A 21,311-nucleotide genomic window follows, 5' to 3' on the forward strand; every position below is an offset into this window, starting at 1 on the left:
GTGATAAAAACTTTAAGTTTTTTGTTTGTTTGTTTGTTTTGAAAGAGAGAGCGATAGAGTGAGCAGGGTAGGGGCAGAGAGAGAGAGAGAATCCCAAGCAAGCTCCGTATTATCAGCATAGAGCCCAACATGGTGCTCAAACTCACAAACCGCGAGATCTTGACCTGAACTGAAATCAAGAGTGAGACACTTAATCAACCAAGCCACCCTGTGTTCCTTGTGGTGAAAACTTTGAAGATCTACTCTCTTAACAACCTTCACATATATAATATAGTATTATTAACCATAGTAACCATTATATCACCATAACTTATTTATTTTATAACTGGAAGTTTGTATCTTTTGACCACCTTAAAAAGTTTTGTTTTGTTTTAGATCTTTTCTGACACAGAAGCCTGTGCTTATTATCAGCCCCAGACTCATAAACTGGAAACCCAAAAGGCCAGGTCTGGCTAGGCAGAAGCCTGGGTCTCCGGTGTCCCTCCAACCCTGGCTATCATCACATAGGGAGAAGTGCATGACTGAGTGAAACCAAAACATCAAGGTAGCAGATCAAAAGCAATTCTCCTAGAATCGGTCTATTCCAAGATCCCAAGACTGTCTCAGGACAAACAGAAAGGAGCTTGGGCAGTGAGGACGGTCCAACGTCTCTAGAGAGGCAACAGCTGCAAATGCCACCCCCGCCAGCACTTAGCCGCTAGAGATGACTCCGGCCAGGCCCTAAGCGCTCACCTAGGAGGCGTGGCTGGGGAGGGGGTGGAGCCAGAGGGAGAGGGCGGGGCTACGCAGAATTACAAGCAGGAGAGGGGAGGGACCGGATCCAGAAGGAGGAGCAAGGCCAGTCCCGGAAGGAGAAACCAAGGGGAAGGCTCAATCCTACCGGTAGGGCCAGAAACAGGGCGGAACCAAAGCAGGGGAGAATCCGGGGTCGGGCTAGGTCTGGGCAGAGCAGAGGGAGAAAGCCTAGAAGGCGGAGGAGGCCTTACGGCTACCTCCTCGGTAACCCCGCCAGGCCAGGCATGAAGCCTGGGCAACCCAGAGGGCGGGGCCAGGGCGGGGCCGTGCCTCAAGAGGAGGAGCAGAGGCGTGCCCAAGCCTGCGGGGGGCAGGGCAGGGACGGAGTCAAGACCCAGGGGCTGGGCCCAAGCCCAGGGGGCGGGGTGTGGCCGGGGCAGTGGTTCGGGGGCGGGTCCAAGCCCAGAAGGTGAAGCTGGGTAAGAGGAGGCAGTGGCCAGTGGCGCAGGTCAGACATTGGATGGCTGCAGGCCTACGAGATGTAGGGCCAGGGCGAGCAGCCCGAGCAGCAGCAGCAGCCCGAGCAGCAACCGTAGGAGTGTTCGCGCGGTGGAGCCGCGGGACCGCCGGCTCGTAGACCTCACGTATTCCTCGACGACGTCGGCGAAGCGGAACTTGTCTGGCGCGTAGCCAAGCTGGGCGCGGGCCTTGGCGATCTGGAAGGTGTGCGTCACGGCCACGCTGCGCACCTACGGGGGGGGGGGGGGGGGGGAGGGTAGCAGAGTGGCGGGCCCATGAGGGTGGGAAACACATTCCAACTTGTGTTACCCACAGGGAAGAGAGGGCAGGGGTTTCCCTTCCTTCGCACATCAGATCCCATGTGCTGCGTCTCGCACCTCCTCAGGGAAGATTTCCTTTCTCCCTTCTCCCATTTTCCTCGAGAGCGAGACTTCCAGGAGGCGTTTTCTGCATCTCCCCCACCCTACTGAACTTCTCAGTCCCCCCAAAATGACGGTCCCACCTCTGCACGTCCCTTCCCGGGCTAGCGGCCTAGCACAGGGCTGGGAGTCAGCAGATTCTTGGCTATGTTCTAAAAGAAGCTGACCGCCCTGCCCGGGCCCCGGGCGCTGCTCTCCGGAAATGTCCCCAGGAAACACGCTAGGCTTCTCTGGCTACAGCCCCAGGACACAGCCTTCACACCCTCCCTGGTTAAACTTCCCTAAGAGAGGAATTCAATTATGAAGACATGATTCTCTCCAGCTTCTGGGCTGCCTGGGGCCCCATAGGCTTCAAGGGCAGTACTGACAGTTATGAATAACTGAACAGGCCCTGTGCCTGGTCTGGGCTAAATCCTTTCTAGGCCTTATCTTATTTAATTCCCTGAGGTGGCACTAACACTGTCTCCTCTTTACAGAGGTTAGATGACTTGCCTAGACTCACAGGGGAGCCGCATTCCAGGCCCGGCACTTCCTGGCTGTGCTGGGACCAGAGAGAGGATGCCCTCCCACCTCATGTCTTCCTCTGTTGTTCCTCAGCCGGACACTTGGAGGGGGTCTGAGAGAATGGCTTGATTCTCCCATGGCACTGAAACAGCCCCTCTGGCCAAGCTGCTGGTCTTGGATACTTGTGGGAGAGGGGAGAGGCCAGTCTTGTTCCTTTTTGCCCCAGGTAGTAAGTTCAAGGCTTTGGGGGATACAGCTGGGAACTAGATCAGCAAGGTCCTGGACACAGTGCTCTCAGATCTCAGGCTTAGATGTTACCTTACTTTGGGAAGTCTCCCTAACTGCCTCAGACCTAGCTCAGGTGCCCCTTCTGTGTGCTCTGAAGTTCCTAATAATTTCCTTCAGTATAGGCCTTATACTGTGTTAGGTTTCCCGGTTGTCTTCCCCTTTGGACTGTGAGGTATTCGAGGTAAGGGCTGTGTCTTGCCTTAGTTACTCCGCACAGTTCCTGGCACACATTAGGGGCTCAAAAAATGTTGAATGAATCGGACTGTAACTAGCTGGTTGGGTATGTCACAGTTTGACCAGCAGAGGGCGCCAGAGCCATAGTGCCCAGAAACTTCCTTCGCTAAGTAGGGATCCTTTGCCCCTTAGCTGAACAAGGAAACTTACAAGTGAAACAAGAAGCAGGGGAGCTAAGTCCCTTCCGCAATTCAGCAGCGACTTGGTAACTAATTTACATTAATGTGATTCCTGATTCGCTTTGAGCTTGTAATCATTTAGGTCTGGTCTGGGTTCAAATGCCAGCTCTGCTTCTTAAGTGCATGTTCATGGGCAGGTTTTTTCACCCCTGTGTGTCTCATTTCCTCTGTAAATGAAGGTAACAATCTACAATTTCAAGTAGCATTGAAAACTAAATGATATAAAGCACAACACCTGGCATATCATCACCACTCAGTAGATGGCCACTATTGTCATTATTCTCTTTCCTCTGCTAGTCTGGATAGTTCAAAGGAGAAACCACAGGGAAGTGCTTCTTGCTGTGGCCCATTCCCTATCGTCTGAGTTAAACAGCACTGAGCTTGGAGTATGAAGTCAATTCCCAAAGTGTGTGACCTTGGACAAGCACTAACTTCTCCAGTGTTCAGTTTCTTATAAAACACCATCATAATCTCTTGCCCTTCCTAACTTAGCAGGACATCAGAGAGAATCAAATGCAGAGTGAACTGGAAGGATTTTGCAAGTAATGCCAAACACTACTATTTACAACCTGCATTAAAACATCCTCTCTTTTAAACTGTATGTACAAAGAGAAATCTGCATCATCATTTGGGAATAGTATTCTGTACACAGTAGGCACTTGTATACTTATTATTCAGTAAGCGTGAACCGTGAACCTAGAACCACCAGGTTCTGTGTGCATGTGTCTCGAGTGTCGGTGGCACTGGTGGGGAGTGTTGGCATATTCAGAAATGTGAATGTCACAGAACCTGTCTTTGGGAGCTTCCGGTCTGGCAGCGAAGATAAGCTGCTTATGAATGAATGACAGGGATGAGGGACAGGCTCAGAGCTAATCACATTTCAGACCAAGAAAGCACAGCCTAAGCAAAAGCCCAGAGGCTGGGATGATTGTAAAAAGCTAGCACTAGATTTGGGCCCACAAGGAAGGTTCTGAGACCTCAGACAAGGATCCAGTTATGGTGTCCAACGGGTGAGGGGTGCTGGCGGTGGGGCTGTGGTGCAGGGCACTTCCCCCCCCCCCCCCCCCCCCCCCCGCCCCAGCAGCCCACCTACCTCGCTCCGGGTGAGCAGTGGTTGGACGCTGCAGATGGGCCTCAAGGCCAGGTGCACGTACTCCATCACCGCAGCTGTGGGGGGAGAGAAGGGCCAGTGACCAGGGGGCCTTGCTCTGCAAGCTCTGGGGAGACCCTCGGGGACAAATGAGTTGGGGGCATTATTTGCTTTGCTAGGGGGCATTATTCATTTTGCAAAATTCTCCTGTCCCTGGGTTCCTTTAGATCAGCAGTTGTCAGCTCGTGCGGGGGTGGGGGGGTGGGGGGGGTGGGGGTGGGGGCTTGTTTGGCTGTGAAATGTGTCACAAGTACGTTGTTATTAATATTAAGGGACTGACATTTGGAAACAAATCAGAGCAGATTCAGAGTTATCTCAAATCATGTCTCCTTCCCCCCCTCACTTCTATTCCAATGTGGTCTCTTGAGTAGGAGAGAAAGAAGTTGCAACCGTGGTTCTCAACCGGACCACTTTTAAAAATGCTCATGCTTCCCCCACCCCCTTGCTCTTGCTGATGCTGATGTAATTGGTCTGGGATGCGGCTGAGGCATTTTTATGTTTTATAAGCTCCCAGGTGATTCTAATGCGCAGCCAGAGTTAAGAACTAGGGGGTTATAGTTAGCTCGCTAGGAACACTATACAATCCTATATAACTGCCAGAACCTGTAGCTGCTCTTTCCCCAGCTGGGGGGTCAAAGAGTGTCAATCATTGTGGCAACGCTGTGCGTGAGAAGTCACCCCACGTGTGGCCTAGTGGGCATAAGTTTGTAAATCCCTGCTTTAAATGTCAAGCACCCCAATGCATTTAAAATACAACAGATCTAGCTAAGATTTTCCAGGAACGCAGCTCTTCGTGTCATGAGGATCACTTGTCCCCCTCGGGCTGACCACTCCATGCCTGATGTCTGCATTCCGGCTGGAAGGAGGCCCGCAGAGGTGATAATGGGGGGTGCGGATGAGAGTAGAGACTGAGCTTCAGGGTGCGGAGGAAGCTCCACCTGCTCCGAGGCAGACTTCTCTTCAGCCCCAGGGCCCCCTGTCCCCCTGACTGGCGTGATGCCTTCCAAGACGGGCCAGAGGACTGGGTGTGGGTTTTGAAGTCAGCCAAGCCCGGGTGTGAACCTGCCTCTCCCGCTTTCTCACCGTGATGCCTTCCAAGACGGGCCAGAGGACTGGGTGTGGGTTTTGAAGTCAGCCAAGCCCGGGTGTGAACCTGCCTCTCCCGCTTTCTCACCGTGGCTCCATGAGCAGGTCATTAACCTCTCAGGGCCCAGGGGCCTCATCTTTACTTGGGTCCAATCATACCCACCTAGAAAGTAGGATAGGGTTTATTCAGGGTCAGGACTATGGCAAGGAGGTTGCCAGGCAAATGCAGATCGGGCTTGGAGCACCTGACCGCTGAGAGTGACGGTCTCCTTAGATTTTGTGCCCTCAGTGCCTCACTCGTCTCCACCTAGTCCTGGCCCTGGGCTTGAAATAAGGTGATGCATGTGCACCTGGTACATGGAGGGCTTGTAATACACACACCCCTTCCCTTACCTGTTAGGTAAACCCAGGAAGTGGGCACCTGGATCCAGGGCTGGCTGTACCCTAGCTTCTCAAACTGCAAGGAAACATGGCCTGAGATGAGAAATGGTCTTTCAGGGGCTGGTGTGGAAAGGCTACATATTCCCTTTGCCCTCTGTAGAGGTACCACCCGGCCCTCTGCCTGCCCACCCAAGAGGGCAAACCCAGCAGCCAGCCCCAACCCTGTGCCAGTCTTGAAATGGAAAGCTTTGATCTAGAAAAATCAAGCAGGGCATGGATGCATGGGTAGGTTTTTAACCTGGGATCATTCACATCATTTAGTTATTATTTCCATCTGCCTACACCCAAAGACATTCCAAGGCACTTAACGTAAAACCTAATTTTTCTAGAATTGACTTTTCTGCTATTAAGGAATAATAATAAAAAAATCCGGCATGTGTGTGGAGGGTGGTAGGAGATGCATGAAGAGATAGGCTGGCACAAGATGAAGTCTTCACTTGTATAAAAACTGTCTGGGTCACAAGAAAAAACAAAAAAAAAACCCAAAAAAATGGCAATAACAAGTGTTAGCAAAGATATGGAGGAATGGAACCCGGTTACACTGGTTTTGGAAATGTAAAATGGTGCAGCCACTTTGGAAAACAGCCTGGCAGTTCCTCAAAAGGTTAAACAGAGATACCATATGATCCAACAATTCCACTCCTAGGTAAACACCCAAGGGAAATGAAAACGTGCGTCCACAAAAAACATATACAATCTTATTCATAATAGCCCCAAAGTCAAGAAAGCCCAACTTCTATCAACTGATGGATGGATAAACAAAATGTGGTCTATCCCTGGAATAGAATATTTTTTGGCAGTAAAAAAAGAATGAATACTGATATGATGCAGGCTACACATGAACTTTGAACCCATGATGCTAAATGAAAGAAGCCTAACACAAAAGTTCACATACTGTACGATTCCATCTATACGAAATGTCCAGAATAGGCAAATCTATAGAAACAGAGAGTAGACTCATGGCTGTGTAGGGCTTTGGGGTGATGGTTGCACAACTCTAAATATACTAAAAACCAGTGAATTATGTGCTTTAAATAGATGAATCGAACAGTATATGCTCAATAAAGCTGTTGACATGGACATGTCTGCATGCCCCACAGATGGATCCTCCAGCAGAGGGGTTCTGGTTGACCTCTTCCAGCCAGGCCTGGCCCCAAGAAGGAGTCTGCAGGGTGCTGGGTGTGGAGGCCAGGGTTCTCGGAGGGGCTGCAGCACAGGAAGCCCCAGGGCTAACAGCTTCCTTCGACTTCAGTCTACCTTCCACTTACCCCTTACACAGCTTCATCACATAGTGTGGGGGCATCATGAGCAAACTTCCACAGGGCAAGTCGACATAAATCAGGAATCAGGGAGCAGCTGAGTGGTTCAGTCAGTTGAGCGTCTGAGTCTTGATTTCAGACCTACATGACTCAGGTCATGATCTTATGGTTTGGTTCATGAGATTGAGCCCCACATTGGGCTCCACGCTGACAACATGGAACCAGCTTGGGGTTCTCTCTCTCCCTCTCTCTCTCTGCCCCTAAGACTGCTTGGGATTTTTCTCCCTCTCTCTCTATCAAAATAAATAAATAAACTTAAAAAAAATTAGGGGGCACCTGGGTGTCTCAGTCGGTTAAGCATCCAACTCTTGGTTTGGGCTCAGGTCATGATCCCAGGGTCATGGGATTGAATTCCACTTCAGGCTCCATGCTGAGTATGGAGACTGCCTGGGATTCTTTCTCTCTCTCTCTCTCTCTCTCTCTCTCTCTCTCTCTCTGCCCCTCTCCCGTGCTCTCTCTCATAAAATAATTTTTAAACATTTAAAAACAAAAAAAATCAAGAATCAGACTGGGAGAGGCTAAGGCAAACCAGGGGAGTACATGGTCCCCCAAAGGGGCAGCCACAACCCAGCTCCAGCCAGTTCCAATGTTGCCCAGTGGACACTATTGCTAGAGCTGTTTTTCAATGTGAAATCTTCCGATTTTCCGGAAGTAGGAAAGGATGACAAGGAGAGGAGATGTGCAGAATCCTTTAATTCTCACTTGGGGTGGAGGCAGGTGGACATCTGGGCACCTACCAGTGGGGCCATCCACTCGAAGAGGTTGACACTCTCCCCGTCATTGATATAGTACGCCTGGCCACTCTGAGAGGGACACACAGGGAGGGGGACAGTCAGGCATCTGCCCACCGCCTGACCCCACCCTTTCAGATGGCTAGCAGCTGCCCTGACTCCCCAGTTCTCCCGAGCAGCCATTGAGGAGTCATGGCCATTGTCTAACCCTGGGGACAGACCTGGGTAATTCCCTTTGAATTCTGAGACTGCCACACTGAAAAGCTGTGTGACCTCGGCAGAGTCACTTAACCTCTCTGTACCTAAATGGGACGAAAATAATGGGATCTCCCTCTTGGGCTATTGTGAAGAGTAAATGTGACAGCATAGGTAAAATGCTTAGCATTTGGTTACCATTAGTTCAGGATCCACAACACCTACATCACAGGGTTACTGCAAGGAGTTAGCGATGCCCTATAAAGACACCCCCCCCCCCCCAGCTTCCCTGGGCCCACAGTCCCACCGGCCATCTTGAGTTGGGGAGAAATGTGTGTGAGCCAGGAACCCCCTAGGGATGGGGCACCCCACCTACCGTCTGCTAGGGGGAGGTGGGGACAGCATGGCAGGAGACTCACAGCTACATAGCCCTTGGCCATGGTGAGGGCCTCGGCTGCCAACACGTGTGCCTGCACCAGATTGCGCACGTGGACCCAGTTCATCTGTGTCCTGCGGTCCCCAAATCGGAACATGAATAGTCTCTTCTTGATGTGGCTCTGGAGAGGGTGATAAACACAAACCCAAGTCTGGAGTGGCTTTGAATACCATTTATATGATGATGGCTCCCAAATTTCTAGCTCCAGGCCAGACCTAGGTCCTGACGCCTCCATGTCCTGGAGCGTGCGCTTGACCTTCTAGCTCCTGTTCACCATCCCCCCCAGGCCCCCCACATCTTACTAGAGAGCACTCTGTGGCTCAGGCTGAAACCCTGGAGCCTCCGCTGGCCTTCCCTTCTCTCCAATCCACATCCAAGCCACCTGCAAACCAACTGGACTCAACTATTAGAATCTGCCAGAATCCAACCACTTCTCGTGGCTGTGACCGCTGCCCGGCTTCTATACCTGGACACCGAAATAGCTTCCTAGCCGCTTCGGCTTCCACCCATGGTCCTTGCTGCTGTTCTCCACACAGCCAGGGGGATCCTTCTGAATTTGAAGTCAGATCCTATGTCTCCCTGCTCAGAGTCTTTCAGATGCCCACTGCCAAGTTGAAGGCCAAAGTCCTGACAACGGCTCAGGAGACCCTTCTGACCTGGTCCCAGCTATTCTCGGACTTCATCTCCTACTAACTCCCTTGTGCACCAAGCTCCTGCCACACGGCCTCCTCCTGGAATGTGCAGCAGGCTCCCATCTTGGGGCCTGCTCCTGCCTGGAAGGTCCTCCCCTAAACACTCATGTGGTGCACCCTGCCAGCTCCTTCAAGGTGAAGAAGCCTCAAGGTTCCCCTGTCCCCTGCTTGATGAGACTCCCTGGCTGCCTGTGCACCCAGCTCCCACACCTTGCTCCCCCGTCCTCTTTCTCCATCGTACCCGGCACCTTCGAACACTCTTTATCATTTATCATGCGTATTATCCATCTCCTCCTGTGAAAATATAAGCCCCACAAGGATAAGAATCATTGTCTGCTTTGTTCACTGATCTGTCCCAAAGCCTGGAATAGTGATCTTTCTAATTTCCAGGTTTGTACCCAAGCTGGCTGCTCTATTTGGACCACCTTCTCTCTACCACCCCATTTCTTTGGTTAATTCTGTCTTCTCTTTCCAAACAGCATAGGCATCACTACCTCCAGGAAGTCCTCCTGGACTGCCCCTACCAGGTCGTCTCTGCTGTGCTCCCACATTCTCCTTCTTTCCTCCACATAGCCCTTACCACACTGACTGTGACTGTGGCATCCATCTCCCTGACGTGGCTGTGAGAAATGTGAGGACAGGGCCTCCAGTCCCTCATAGCTATACTGCTGGCACCTGGCTTTCTCTGGAGAGAGGCTTTCTATATGGCAGCACGAGATGAGCCATCTGGCCATCTTTGAGCCCACATCTGAGTAGGGACAGTAGGCTCCCTCTGCCTCTTTGGGGTCATAGCTCCGTGTCTCTCCAACCTGTGCCTAACCTTGGCTGGCACACACTGAGACCTTTGTTCCTCGTGGGTCTGATAGGGGTAGGGACATCTCCCAGAACTAAGAGTCCCAGGCTCAGGACATTGCCCCAAGACTGACACAGTGACTGTAGACTGGAAGAGCCCCATCCATGCACACATCAGCCAGACTCCTCCTGTGCCTTGCGCACAGGCCTGGGTTGACATACCGCCACACGGGGCAGGTGTCTCTGCTCTTCAGGGCCATAGATCCCCGGGGGCCGGAGCACACACGTCCGCAGAGTGCCTCCTCCTAGGACACAGGGAGGGAGGTCAGGGCCTGGGGAGGGGTGGACCAGCAGGGAGAGACACAGACATGCTGTCCACATCTCCCGGTCCTTACCTGGATAGGTCGGCAGGGAAGACAACCCCTTGGGCTTTCCTCATTGAATTACTTATTCTCAGTCCATCAGTCAGTCATTTAACAAACAGCGTTGAGGGGTTCCCCAACCTCTCCCCCTTGCACTGGGCCCTGGGATGGATGCTGTGGAGAACCCAAGGGTGACCAAGAAATGGTCCCTGCCCTCATGATGCTCACGGGCCAGTAACAGAGGTAAGACTGAGATGCAGATATGTACGTGGCCCATGACAGTTCAGTCAGCACTTGGCAGACATAATCTCCTTTGGCTCCCCTGAGAGTCCTACTGTGCCCATTTTACAGATGCACAGAGAGACCCTCACTCCTTTGTGCCAAAAGCTGTAGCTCTTTCCTTTTTCTGATCATCAGCTAGATAAGGACTCTGGTGGCTCTCAGGGAGAGCCTACTATGTGCCTGGTGCTCTGGTAAGCCAGGTTTTTTTTTTTTTAATGTCTATTTATTTATTTTTGAGAGACAGAGAGAGACAGTGTGAGTGGGAGAGGGGCAGAGAGAAAAGGAGACACAGAGTCTGAAGCAGGCTCCAGGCTCTGAGTTATCAGCTCAGGGCCTGATGCGGGGCCCGAACCCATAAACTGTGATGAAGTCTGAGGATTAACCAACTGAGCCACCCAGGTGCCCCCAGGGTTTTTTCCTTCAAGGCAACCCTATGAGGTGAGAACTGTTACTATCCCTGCTTCTGGATCAAAGAACCAAGCCTCAGAGAAGGGACGCGATTTGCCTAAGGGCACACAGCTCAGCCCAGTAGAGATGAGATGGGGGACCAAAGCCCAGGTTCTGATGCTACAAACGGACTCTGTGTTTCTGCTCGTGCAGCCTTGGTCTCCTTGGAAAATGGGTGCTTTGTAAGTAGTGGTAGCGATTGTACTTTTCAGGCAATCAGTGGAGAAGGGAAGAGACTGGAGCCATCAGCACAAGAGCCTGGAGGCTGTCCCCCTCACTCTCACTGCTCTGTGCCAGCAGAGTCCCCCAGACCAACAGGGAGCTTGGTCCAGAGTCCCTCAACTTCTCTGGCACGGGTCTCCCCACATTGATGGAAGCAGTAAGCGAGTCTCCTCTGGAGAAGTCTGGGGGTACAGCCTGGAGGCTGCCACAGACATATGTCTGTCAAGTCTTAAGAAACCCTACAAAAATTTCAGTTTATCTCATAATCTATTTAAGATTAAAAAAAATTTTTTTAATTACTTATTTGTAAATTATTTGACTTTCAATCCCAACCCCTGGAGATGGAACCTTCTGGAAGATGTTCCTACTCTCCTGAGGCTCAGGTTCCCCAAGGGACCGCACCCCAGTTTGGGAAGCCCCAGTGTACCTTGTCCTCTGGGACCAGAAGCCCACCTTCCTTTGGGGGTCCCTCCCCCTCTGCACAAGGTCTTAGGGGACCATCAGTCTAGATGCACCAGATGTGTCACTCTCCTCTGAGGTGGTGGCCACGGGACCCAAGCTGGGCCAGTGACATGTTCTCACCCAGGAATGTGACTCTCGGTATCACTGACACCGGGCTCTAAAATCCTCAGAGTGGGTTCACCCTGAAGAGACTGGTCACCAGCTCCTGCCACCCAGGTCCCCGGAGCTGCCCCAACCCTGTCCTATTTGCAAGCTCTGGTGATCATTTTTCTACAAATATATTTTCCAGAAGCTATCCCACATCCTTCCGTAGTAAGTTCCTTTTCTTCTCAAACTTTGCCAGGGCCAGTGTCCTGGGTCATAGCCAAACACCCTGACTGCCTCTCCACCGATATCCTCACTTTACAATGAGGCCAGTGCCGCGGACTGAATGGTAGCCCCAGAAAAGATATGCCCACATCCCGGAACATGTGGATATGACCTTATTTGAACGAGGGCCTTTGCAGATACAATTAAGGCTCTCAAAATGAGATCATCCTGGATTATGCTGGTGAGCCCCAAATCCAATGTCAAGTATCCCTTATAAGGGACTCACAGAGAAGAGACACATGAACCGCAAGGAATGAGTGGGGCCATAAGCTGGGAAATGATTCTCCCATAGAGCCTCCTACAGGAAGTGCAGCCCAAGCCACACTGATCTCCAACATCTGGCTGTAAACCACAAGAGAAGACCTTTCAGTTTTAAGCCACCAAGTTTGTGGTCATTTGTCCCATCACACTGAGCTGAGATCTGCACTCTCAGGGCTCTGCTTCAGGGACCAGGGCTCTCCTTGCCAGGTTACAGGCAGAGTCTCAGGGACCAGCTTGTGTTAGCAGGGACTGGAAATCACCCAGCGTGACCATGGTTGGACTCCTGGAAGGCAGGTATCAGGTGAGCTTTTCTGTAAGCAGACTGCAGCTAATTTTAAACTCTGGGTCACCTGGGCATGGTCAGGGGAGCGGCGGAGAGGTCAGGTTGCAGCTGACATTGACTGGTGGGGCACCGGGCAGCCACGTCACGGAGGGGCAGGGCCCAGGGTATCCATGACTCCCGACCACGAAGAGCTGGGGATGCTCGTATAAATAATTCTTGTCCAAAGGATTAAGTGTCTGGTTTGCAGGCTGCTGGTCCAGCCATGGAAGGCTCCAGGCAGAAAAGAGAGTTCAACCGCACAGGGTCAACCCCCTGGGAAAACACAGCCGGATGTATGTTCCCACTGGGATCAGGGGTCAAGGCCTGACAGGCCCAGGGTGCCAGGATGGAGTGGGAGGATTTTAGGGAAAAGAGCCTGTGCTCAGTGGCCTGCCCAGCTGTGGCTGCAGTGAAGCATGATGGTTCAGCTCCAGGCTCTGGTGTTAGACGCCCCCTGGAGTAGGGGTGGGGTGTTCAAATCCCACCTCTGCCACCTAATAGCCAGGTGACCTTAGCTAAGTCAGTTCAGCTCTCAGCCTTAGCCTCCTCCCCTGTAAATCTGGGGATTATAATTGCAACCAGCCCTCACTCTCCAAATCTCCTTGGCTCCTGAGTTTAGATGCTTAAGGTAGTAAGAGAAACCAAGTTTTCTGATTCTTTTTTAGTTTCTGAATTTCAGAAAGCAGAAAGTGATCACTTGAAGAGCAAGGGATATATCTAAATCTATCTGGCTCCTGAGTTTGGAAAGCAGGGGATCCTTAGGATTCTTAGCTCATATGGATGCTGTAAAGAATTACTGAGACCTTTGCATATAAAATTAGCATGTAAGGGACACCTGGGTGGCTCAGTCGGTTAAGCATCCGACTTTGGCTCAGGTTATGATCTCACGGTTTGTGGGTTCAAGCCCTCGTCAGGCTCTGTGCTGACAGCTCAGAGCCTGGAGCCTGCTTCGGATCCTGTGTCTCCCTCTCTCTGCCCCCCCTCCCACCACTTGTGCACTGTCTCTCTCTCTCAAAAAATAAATAAACATTAAAAAATTTTTTTAAAAAGTAAAAAACATCCTTAAACTAGATCTACTCCTATGTGGCAGAAGAAAGATCCACTCTTATCTGTCTCTTCCCCCACCCAAGATGTGAGCAACTTGAGGGCAGAGACTGGACGTGACTTTCTCCAGACTATGTCCCTGATGGGGTTTGGGCACATAGCAGGTGCTCAGAATTTGTGGAATGATGAATGACAGAGGCCCTGGGGAACTGTCCTTTGGAAGGAAGGTGAACCTCAGAAACATAGAAGCTGAAAGCTAGACTCGCACATATATTCTGGGGGGAGGCAGCGGGAGGCATGTGTATTTGCCCTGAGTAGGGCCCCACGACACTTACCTGGGAGAGGTGTGCCATTGGCCATGAGGGTCAACTGGTCAGCGATGGCTTTGGTTCGTGAGTAGTGGTCCATATGCTGCCAGAGGACAAGGAGAAGAGCACCACCAGGTAGGGGTCAGCGGCACTGCCCAGCCCCCCTGGGCCCAGGGCTGCCCTCCCTGCTTCAGACTACATAGAGGCTGGATTCTGGGGGCTCCCCCTGGGAAATGGCCAGCGCCCTTCTTTTCCCTTGGGGTAGGAGCCATGGGAGCAGAGTTCAGAGCAGTAACAACGACCAGAGCTCCTTCACTCGGGGCGGGTCTTGCTGGCCCCCAGCGTGAGCCCCGGGATGCAGATGCTGCGTGTGCACTGGATGAACTATTTCCATGCAGTCCTCCAGGTGTTCATGGCATTTCACACGCATCAACTCGCTGCCTGCTCTCCACACCCCACCGGGGTGGTGTTTTCACGCCCAGATGAAGAAACAGTGGCTCAAAGTGACTTGCACAAGGCCCCACAGGTAGAGAGTGGCCTGGCTGGCTCAAGGCCAAGTCTGTCTGATTTCAGAACCCCTAAAATAGGAGGCTTGTTCTACCCGGTTTTGGGGACCCCTTCTTCATGGGACTCAGCCTGAGTTGTGAGCTGACCCTGGTTTCCATGCATCCCTACCCTTCGGGCTGTGGATCCCAGGCCCAGTGGTCCTGCCCACCTCTCCTGGAAGCCAGGTACCTTCTCCAGTGGGAAATATGGCACAGAGTCCTCATCACCCTGTTCTATGGGCTTCCCGCCGAACACGACATTGACGGTGCTGGTGTAGATGAGCCTTGGAACTCGCCGACGGACGCAAACTGCAGTGACAACGGCACACACACACACACACACACACACACACACACGGCCAAGATGAGTAGAAGCTGGAGGAGGAGGTGCCCACTGGGACCTCCCTGGGAGAATCCACTGACCTCCACCCAGTCTTCGCCACACATCCTGGCCCCTGGGCCCCTCCCAGAATACAGAGCTGCTCAGGAGGGAAGGGGTGTGGGTCAAGTCCGGGCTCCGTGGGGCCCTGGGAGCCAGGCTGGCTCACTCCTCCTTCTCAGTATGGCTGTGGCCCCTGAGCTACCTTGCTGGGGGCAAGTCAGAAGAAAGTTTCAATTGATGGGGACATAGGAAAGAGACACTCTGGAATCAGAGAAAAGACCGGATGCAGGACAAGGCAGACATGCCCAGAGCCCCCATAAGTGGGTCTTCTATTTTGGTGCTTCAGCAACTTTTCTAACTTTTGATCCCTGAAATGTAAACTCCACTGCCCGTGTCCCCAGACATGCTGTGGCCACACTGACCTGTCCCATGCAGGGGCCTGGGCAGGTCTGCAGTTTAGGAAGGATGTGCTGCCCACAGGCCCTACACTGGGGTGGGTGGGGGCAGGGGAGGAGGGTCCCACCTGTGTCCCCCTACCCTGTCCCCAGGGCCGGGCCTGTGGCAGGAGAGGGGAGAGAAGCAGGAAACACACAGCAGGTCACACTGAGCTCGGAGTGCCTACCATTGATTACTAGTTTGGTGCCTCCAACATTTATAGACTCAATCTGCTCTTTTTGCAGCTAAAAGACAAGACGGAGGTGGGAAGTCATGGTGCTGTCATGCCTCGTCGCTGAGGCCATAAGGCTGGGCTTAGGGTCGGGCAGGACAGGGCCTACAGAATGTCCAGCTCAGAAGCAGGGATCTGGGAGGCCCACAGGAGGTGCAGGAGCCCTGGGTACCAGTGCCCAGCTCTGTCAGCATCCCCCTGAGCGCCCCCCACCTCTGCCTGGCCCTCAGCTATCTCATCACCTCCCCTCTGGGTGGTCAGCAGGATGAAATGCACCCTATGGGAGGACTTGGTACAGTGTTTGACCCAGAAAAGGGGCTCAAAATGTTTGGGTCATTTCCTCACGATGGGAGTCTCAGTTTCCTTATCTATAAGACAGACAAGAGTAATACTGTCCATGCCCTCGCGAGGTTGGGGTGTGAAAAATAAAAACACCTTGTCTACAGAGAGAGAGCTGCTCGTGTGCCCGGGAAAGGGCGAAGCCTGTGCATCTTACTTAATCCTTCCGACCAGACTAGGAGATGGGTTCTGTCTTGATTTTTAAACTATATTTATCCTCATTGCAGTTGCTTTTAAATAGATAATACAATCACATGGTTAAAAATATCTCAAACAGGGGTGCCTGGGTGGCTCAGTTAGTTGCTTGAGTGTCTGGTTCTTGATGTCAGTTCAGGTCTTGATCTCAGGGTTGTGAGTTCAAGGCCCATGTTGGGCTCTGTGCTGACAGTGCAGGGCCTGCTTGGGACTGTCTCTCTCTCTCTGTCTCTGTCTCTGTCTCTCTCTCTCTCTCTTGCTGTCTCTGCCCTTCTCCTACTTCCACATGCACATGTGTGCGTGTTCTCTCTCTCAAAAAAAAATAAATAAACATTTAAAAAAATCACTCAAACAGTAACAAGGGTATATAGTGAAAAGGAAATGTCCTTCCCATTCCTGACTCCCAGCCTTCCTCCCACCCCCCGCAGAGGCAACCACTGTTCCTATTACAGGCCGGTGTATTTCTAGACATAATCTATACTTATTCATATCAGCACATACACACGTGTGAATATCCTAGCTTCTTTTTTATACAAACAGGAGGATATCAAACACTGTTTTTGCACCTTGGAAATTGTTCCGTTATCAACACATATTGAGTTACTTCATTCTGTTGAATGGCTGCATAGAATTTCAATGTGGGGAGACTTTACAATTTATTTAAATAGTCCTTAACTGATGGGCATTTACTTTACTTCCTGTTTTTCTTATTTAAAACAATGCTGCAAATATACACACAGTGTGATTTCTGAGTCAAAGGGTGTCTGTTTTGATGGCTACCAGCCCACTGTAAGTACTAGTACGGAGGAGGAAACAGAGGCTCAGAGAGGTTAAGTTAACTCGCCCTGGGTCACACAGCGAGAAAGTGGCAGAACTGGCATGTGGTCCCATGGATGCAAAATGCAGGCTGGGTATAGTCTGAGTCCTTCCTGGATTAGGTGAAGGGCACGTAAAGTTGGGGGTGCACAGAGCCCGGATCTGAACCCCGCTCTAACTCCAGGTATTGTATGTTGGGGTGCTCACCTTCTCAACACCGGACATCCCATAGGATGCCACGTGGAAGACGCAGTCCACCCCTTCGAAGGCACGATACAGGGCTTCTTCATCTCGGACATCGGCCTGAAACACAGAAGGAAGAGATGGGGCCAGGAGGTTTGGGCCAAGGCAGAGATACCAACCCTGCTCCTTACCAGCTCCCAGAGCTGGTCCCCTGACCCAGGCCGAGCACCGTGGGAGAGGCTGTGGGGCAGGATTTAGCGTATGATTCTACGGGGCATCATCATCTTCATCATCATCGGCGGCTCCATTTATCAAGCCAATTCACAGGGGCTGTGCTCGGTGTTTTACGTGCACAGTCTCATGGCCTCCCCAGAAGACCCTCGTGAATCCTGCTTTCTATGGATGGGGACACGGAGGCTCAGACATGTGGAGACTTGTGGCCATGGTTGCCCAGCTGGGAAATGCCAGAGTTTAAATAGTCTGATTCCAAGAGCCTGTTCTCTTCAATATCACACCACGGGTTTCACATCAGACACTGTCCCCAGACCTCCACCAGCACCCTGGGCCCCCCCACCAGTCCCCAAGATGCTCATCACCGCACCTGGATGAACTCGGTCCCCGGGGAAAGCTCCCACTGTGGTCGGCGGAGGTCGAGCAGGATGACAGAAGTGCCACTCTTGGCCAGGCTAGAACCCAGGCTAAAGCCCAGGTAGCCTCCTCCTCCAGTCACCAGAACCTTCTGCCTAGGGGCCTGCATGGGTGTGGCCTGACTCTTCTGCTGTGGTGCTAGTGTTGGGGCTGTCTCTGGCTCACTGGGTTTGGGCCCAATTCCAGAACCCCGTCTGGGCCCAGGCTCTACCCCTGGCCCAGGTAACGGTGCAGCTCCTGGCCTAGGTACTGGGCCGGGTACTGACCTAGCTCCTGACCCAGGCTCCAGACCTGGCTTAGGTCCTGAAGCAGCACCAGGCTCCGGCCTAGGTCTGGATACAGCACCAGACCCTGGTCCAGGTCCCGGAACAGCACCAGACTCTGGTGCAGGTAGGGACACAGCACCATGCACTGGTCTGGGTCCTGAAATAGCACCAGGCCCTGGTCCAGGTTCTAGAACCACACCAGGCCCTGGTCCAGGTCTGGTCACAGCACTAAGCCCTGGTCCAGGTTCTAGAACCACACCAGGCCCCGGCCCAGGTCCTGACACAGCTCCAGGCCCTGGCCCAGGCCCCAGAACAGTAGTAGGACCTGAAACTGCACCAGGCCCCGGGCCAGGCCCTGACTCAGACCGCAGGCCTGAGACTCCTCCCCAGGCCCGGCAGACAGGGCAGCTCTTCTCGCCCTGGCCTGCAGCTCTGCAGGCCTCTGGGGAGGAGCCTGCTGGGTTGGGCTTCATTCTCTACTGAGCCATGCAGACCCAGCATCTGTCCACCTGCAGAGAAAAATAGAAGAAAGAACATTCTAGAGTTGTCTTAAGTCATGTGGATTATCAGATTAAGGGGAACTCCTGGGGGTGCTTAGAGACCCTTTGAACCTGTCCCTTTCAGAATTTTGAGAACTTTCAAGGTGGTTGCTGCCTCCCTTGTGTTTTACAGCTGGGGAAATTGAGGCCCAAAGTCACATTGCATGGCTGAGGTTTACACCAAGCATTCCTCACTTCTCTACCAGTTCCTTAAAATCCCCATTCCCATGCAGTACCAGAGGAAGGCAGAGTAAATCATGCCCAGAGGAACCCCAGCAGACTGGAGGTGACTGCTTCTGACTGGGAAGATGGGGAGGGTTTCCTGGAGAAAGAGATAGAAGGAAGAGGAGGAAGAGGAGAGAAGGGGAAATAAAGGGAAGAGATGAGGAGGAGGAATCCCCATGGGGTCTATAAGGGCTCTGTGCTTGGGAACCTGCACGGAAGAGCTGCACCACCCCCACCCTGAATCTGCAGCCCCTGGTTCTCCCAGGTGCCCCAGCAGTGCAGGTGGCTGGCAGTACAGGTCTGCCCAAGCCCTCTGCTGGCTTCAGGGTCAGGTCGGTGAACCGCGGGGTCCAGCACTGAGGATCCTGTCGTCCTGACTCCAGACTTAAAGTGACCCAGCTTCAGTCACTATCACCATCTTCATCCCCCCCCCCCCCCATCTCCTGCTCCACCTGAGGCTAAGGCAGCACCAGGGGCCGGATGATCATCGTCACCATAATAACAGCAGTGACCATATACCATGGGTCAACTGTTTGCCAGGCCCTGTGGATACAGAGGCGGGTGTCTCTGCTCTGCATGATGCCTACTGGCTATAAAAAAAAAAAAAAAAAAAAAAAGGACGGGCACAGGGCACCTGGGTGGCTCAGTTGATTAAGAGCCTGACTTTTGATTTCGACTCAGGTCATGATCTCATGGTTGGTGAGTTCGAATCCAGCGTTGGGCTTCGCTCTCTCCTTCTATCTCTGCCCCTCCCCTGCTCATGCTCTATCTCTCTCTCACTCTCTCTCTCTCAAAATAAGTAAAATAAACATAAAAAAAAAAAAAAAAGAATGAGCACAACCGAGTGACTGAGTGATGAGCCCCATGGTTGTTGCTGGGAGTGTCAAGGGGCAGGGGCCCTGACAGATATAGGGGCTGTACCTTTTGGTCTCCCCCTTATCACTGCCCTGCTCTCCAAAGTTCTAGGTCAGGGACACAGTCACATGCTGTATAAACACTGGCACTCATGGGTTTAAGAGTGAGGAGACATCCCAAATCTGAGTCATCACTGGGGATGAGTTTAATTCCCCAGTGGGGATGCAGCCCCAGAGTGGAGTCCTAGGGACTGGTCTCCGGGACTGGAGCTTTCTATCCTATGGGTGTGTGTGTGTGTGTGTGTGTGTGAGAGAGAGAGAGAGAGAGAGAGAGAGACAGACAGACAGACAGACAGACTGGGCGAATTCCTTACAACCTCCCTGTACCTCAGTATCTACAGCTGTAAAATGGACCCAAATAACCCTGGCTGCTCTACCTCACCAGGTGATCGTGAAAACGCAGATGCCGGAGCCCTTGGCAAACCACTGGAAAACATGCTCCAGTAGGGCTTTGTTCACAGCAGCGTCTCCAGCACCTAGAACAGGGCTGGCGCCAAGCAGGTGGTAAGTAGCTGCTGACTGCATGAAACCACCGGGAGCTGTTCTGCATCTGGGAGTGTTGCGGCCAAGCACCTGCTGAGCGCAGCCAGGGCGGCATTTAATTCTCCTGGCAGTCCCGTGCAGTACAGGATGCCGCTCCCATCACCCAGCGATGAAAACTGAGGCTCAGAGAACATTCGCTAACTTTGATGGAGTCTCAGTAAATGGGTCGGCCTGGGTCCAGGTCCCTGGGGGCCCAAAGTGGAGTTTGGTGAAAGCAACTGGGGAAGGGGCGCCAGGGACCCACCCCGGCCTCAGCGCGTCCCGGGGGCGGGCAGGAGCAGGTGCCCCCCCCCCCCCTCCGAGAGCACCCCCAGCCCCGGCCCCGGCAGCTCGGGCGTGTCATCGGCCCCCCGCCCCGTCCCCCGTCCCAGGGTCCCCAGCCGTCCCCACCTGCACCCCTACCCCCCAGCTCCCGCCAGCGCCCGGCTGCGCTCACCCGGCTGGGCTCCCGCGGCGCTACGTGCTCCCGGCGCTGAGCCCACCTTCTCCGCGTGAGGCCCGGGCGCTGCTGGGCGGGCGCCTCCTGGGGCGGGGCGGGGCTGGGCTCCGGGACCCGCCCCGCGCCCCGCCTCCCGCCCCGCCCACACGCGGCGTGGGAACACCCCCGTTTCTCTGGAGCCCGGTGCAGGCTCTCACAGAGGGGAAACTGAGGCCCGCCGAACAGGGATGGGGTGAAATGGGCTTAGCTGCTGGTCGGGAAAGGACGCAAAGGCCCTGCGTGCTGGCCTGTCCTGCCGCAAAGTGGTCCTGGAACCCCAAGAAACAGTGTTTCTTCCTTCACCCCCTTACCCATCCATCCGCTCCCCAACACGTTCCTGTCTGTGCAGGATGCCTCCTGCCTTCCCTGCCTTCTTCCTCGTCCACCTGTTCATCATCTCACCTGTTCTTCATCCACCTCGTTGTCTCTTCATCCATCTTCCCACACAATTTTGTTTTTGCTATTTTTGTCCACTCATCTATTCATCTTATCCATCCATCCATCCGTCCGTCCGTCATTCCATCCTTCCACCTTATCCATCCAGCCTTCCATCCATCTAATTGGTTCCATGTATCTTTCTTGCCTCCTGTCCACCCATCTCTTTCCCCTTCCTTCCTTGCATTCTTCCACCCATTTCTGGGTTCATCTGTTCTTGGGGGGGTCATTCCGCGTTTAGGGGTGCTTCTTCAGTGCTGGTCCTTCCCTTACGCTGAGGACCAGCTGGATCACACCATCCCTGGAAAACCCATTTGCAAGGCGCAGTGACAGAGGG

General features: G+C 53.0%; 1 protein-coding gene across 1 annotated transcript; it reads right to left on the bottom strand.

Moving 5' to 3' along the window:
* Window positions 1-354: 354 nt before the first annotated feature.
* Window positions 355-20,565, bottom strand: SDR42E2 (short chain dehydrogenase/reductase family 42E, member 2). The gene is made up of 12 exons (XM_047838509.1): window positions 20,498-20,565; window positions 17,528-18,349; window positions 16,951-17,046; window positions 15,349-15,406; window positions 14,535-14,653; window positions 13,827-13,902; window positions 9,943-10,025; window positions 8,220-8,357; window positions 7,612-7,677; window positions 5,508-5,571; window positions 3,972-4,045; window positions 355-1,484 (listed from the first exon to the last, which is right to left on the bottom strand). The coding sequence occupies exons 2-12, from the start codon at window positions 18,311-18,313 to the stop codon at window positions 1,245-1,247; spliced, it is 1,800 nt and encodes a 599-aa protein (XP_047694465.1). The 5' UTR covers window positions 18,314-18,349; window positions 20,498-20,565; the 3' UTR covers window positions 355-1,244.
* Between the last annotated feature and the right edge of the window lie 746 nt (window positions 20,566-21,311).

The sequence above is a fragment of the Prionailurus viverrinus genome, chromosome E3 (genome assembly GCF_022837055.1).
Source record: "Prionailurus viverrinus isolate Anna chromosome E3, UM_Priviv_1.0, whole genome shotgun sequence".
Lineage (NCBI taxonomy): Eukaryota > Metazoa > Chordata > Mammalia > Carnivora > Felidae > Prionailurus > Prionailurus viverrinus.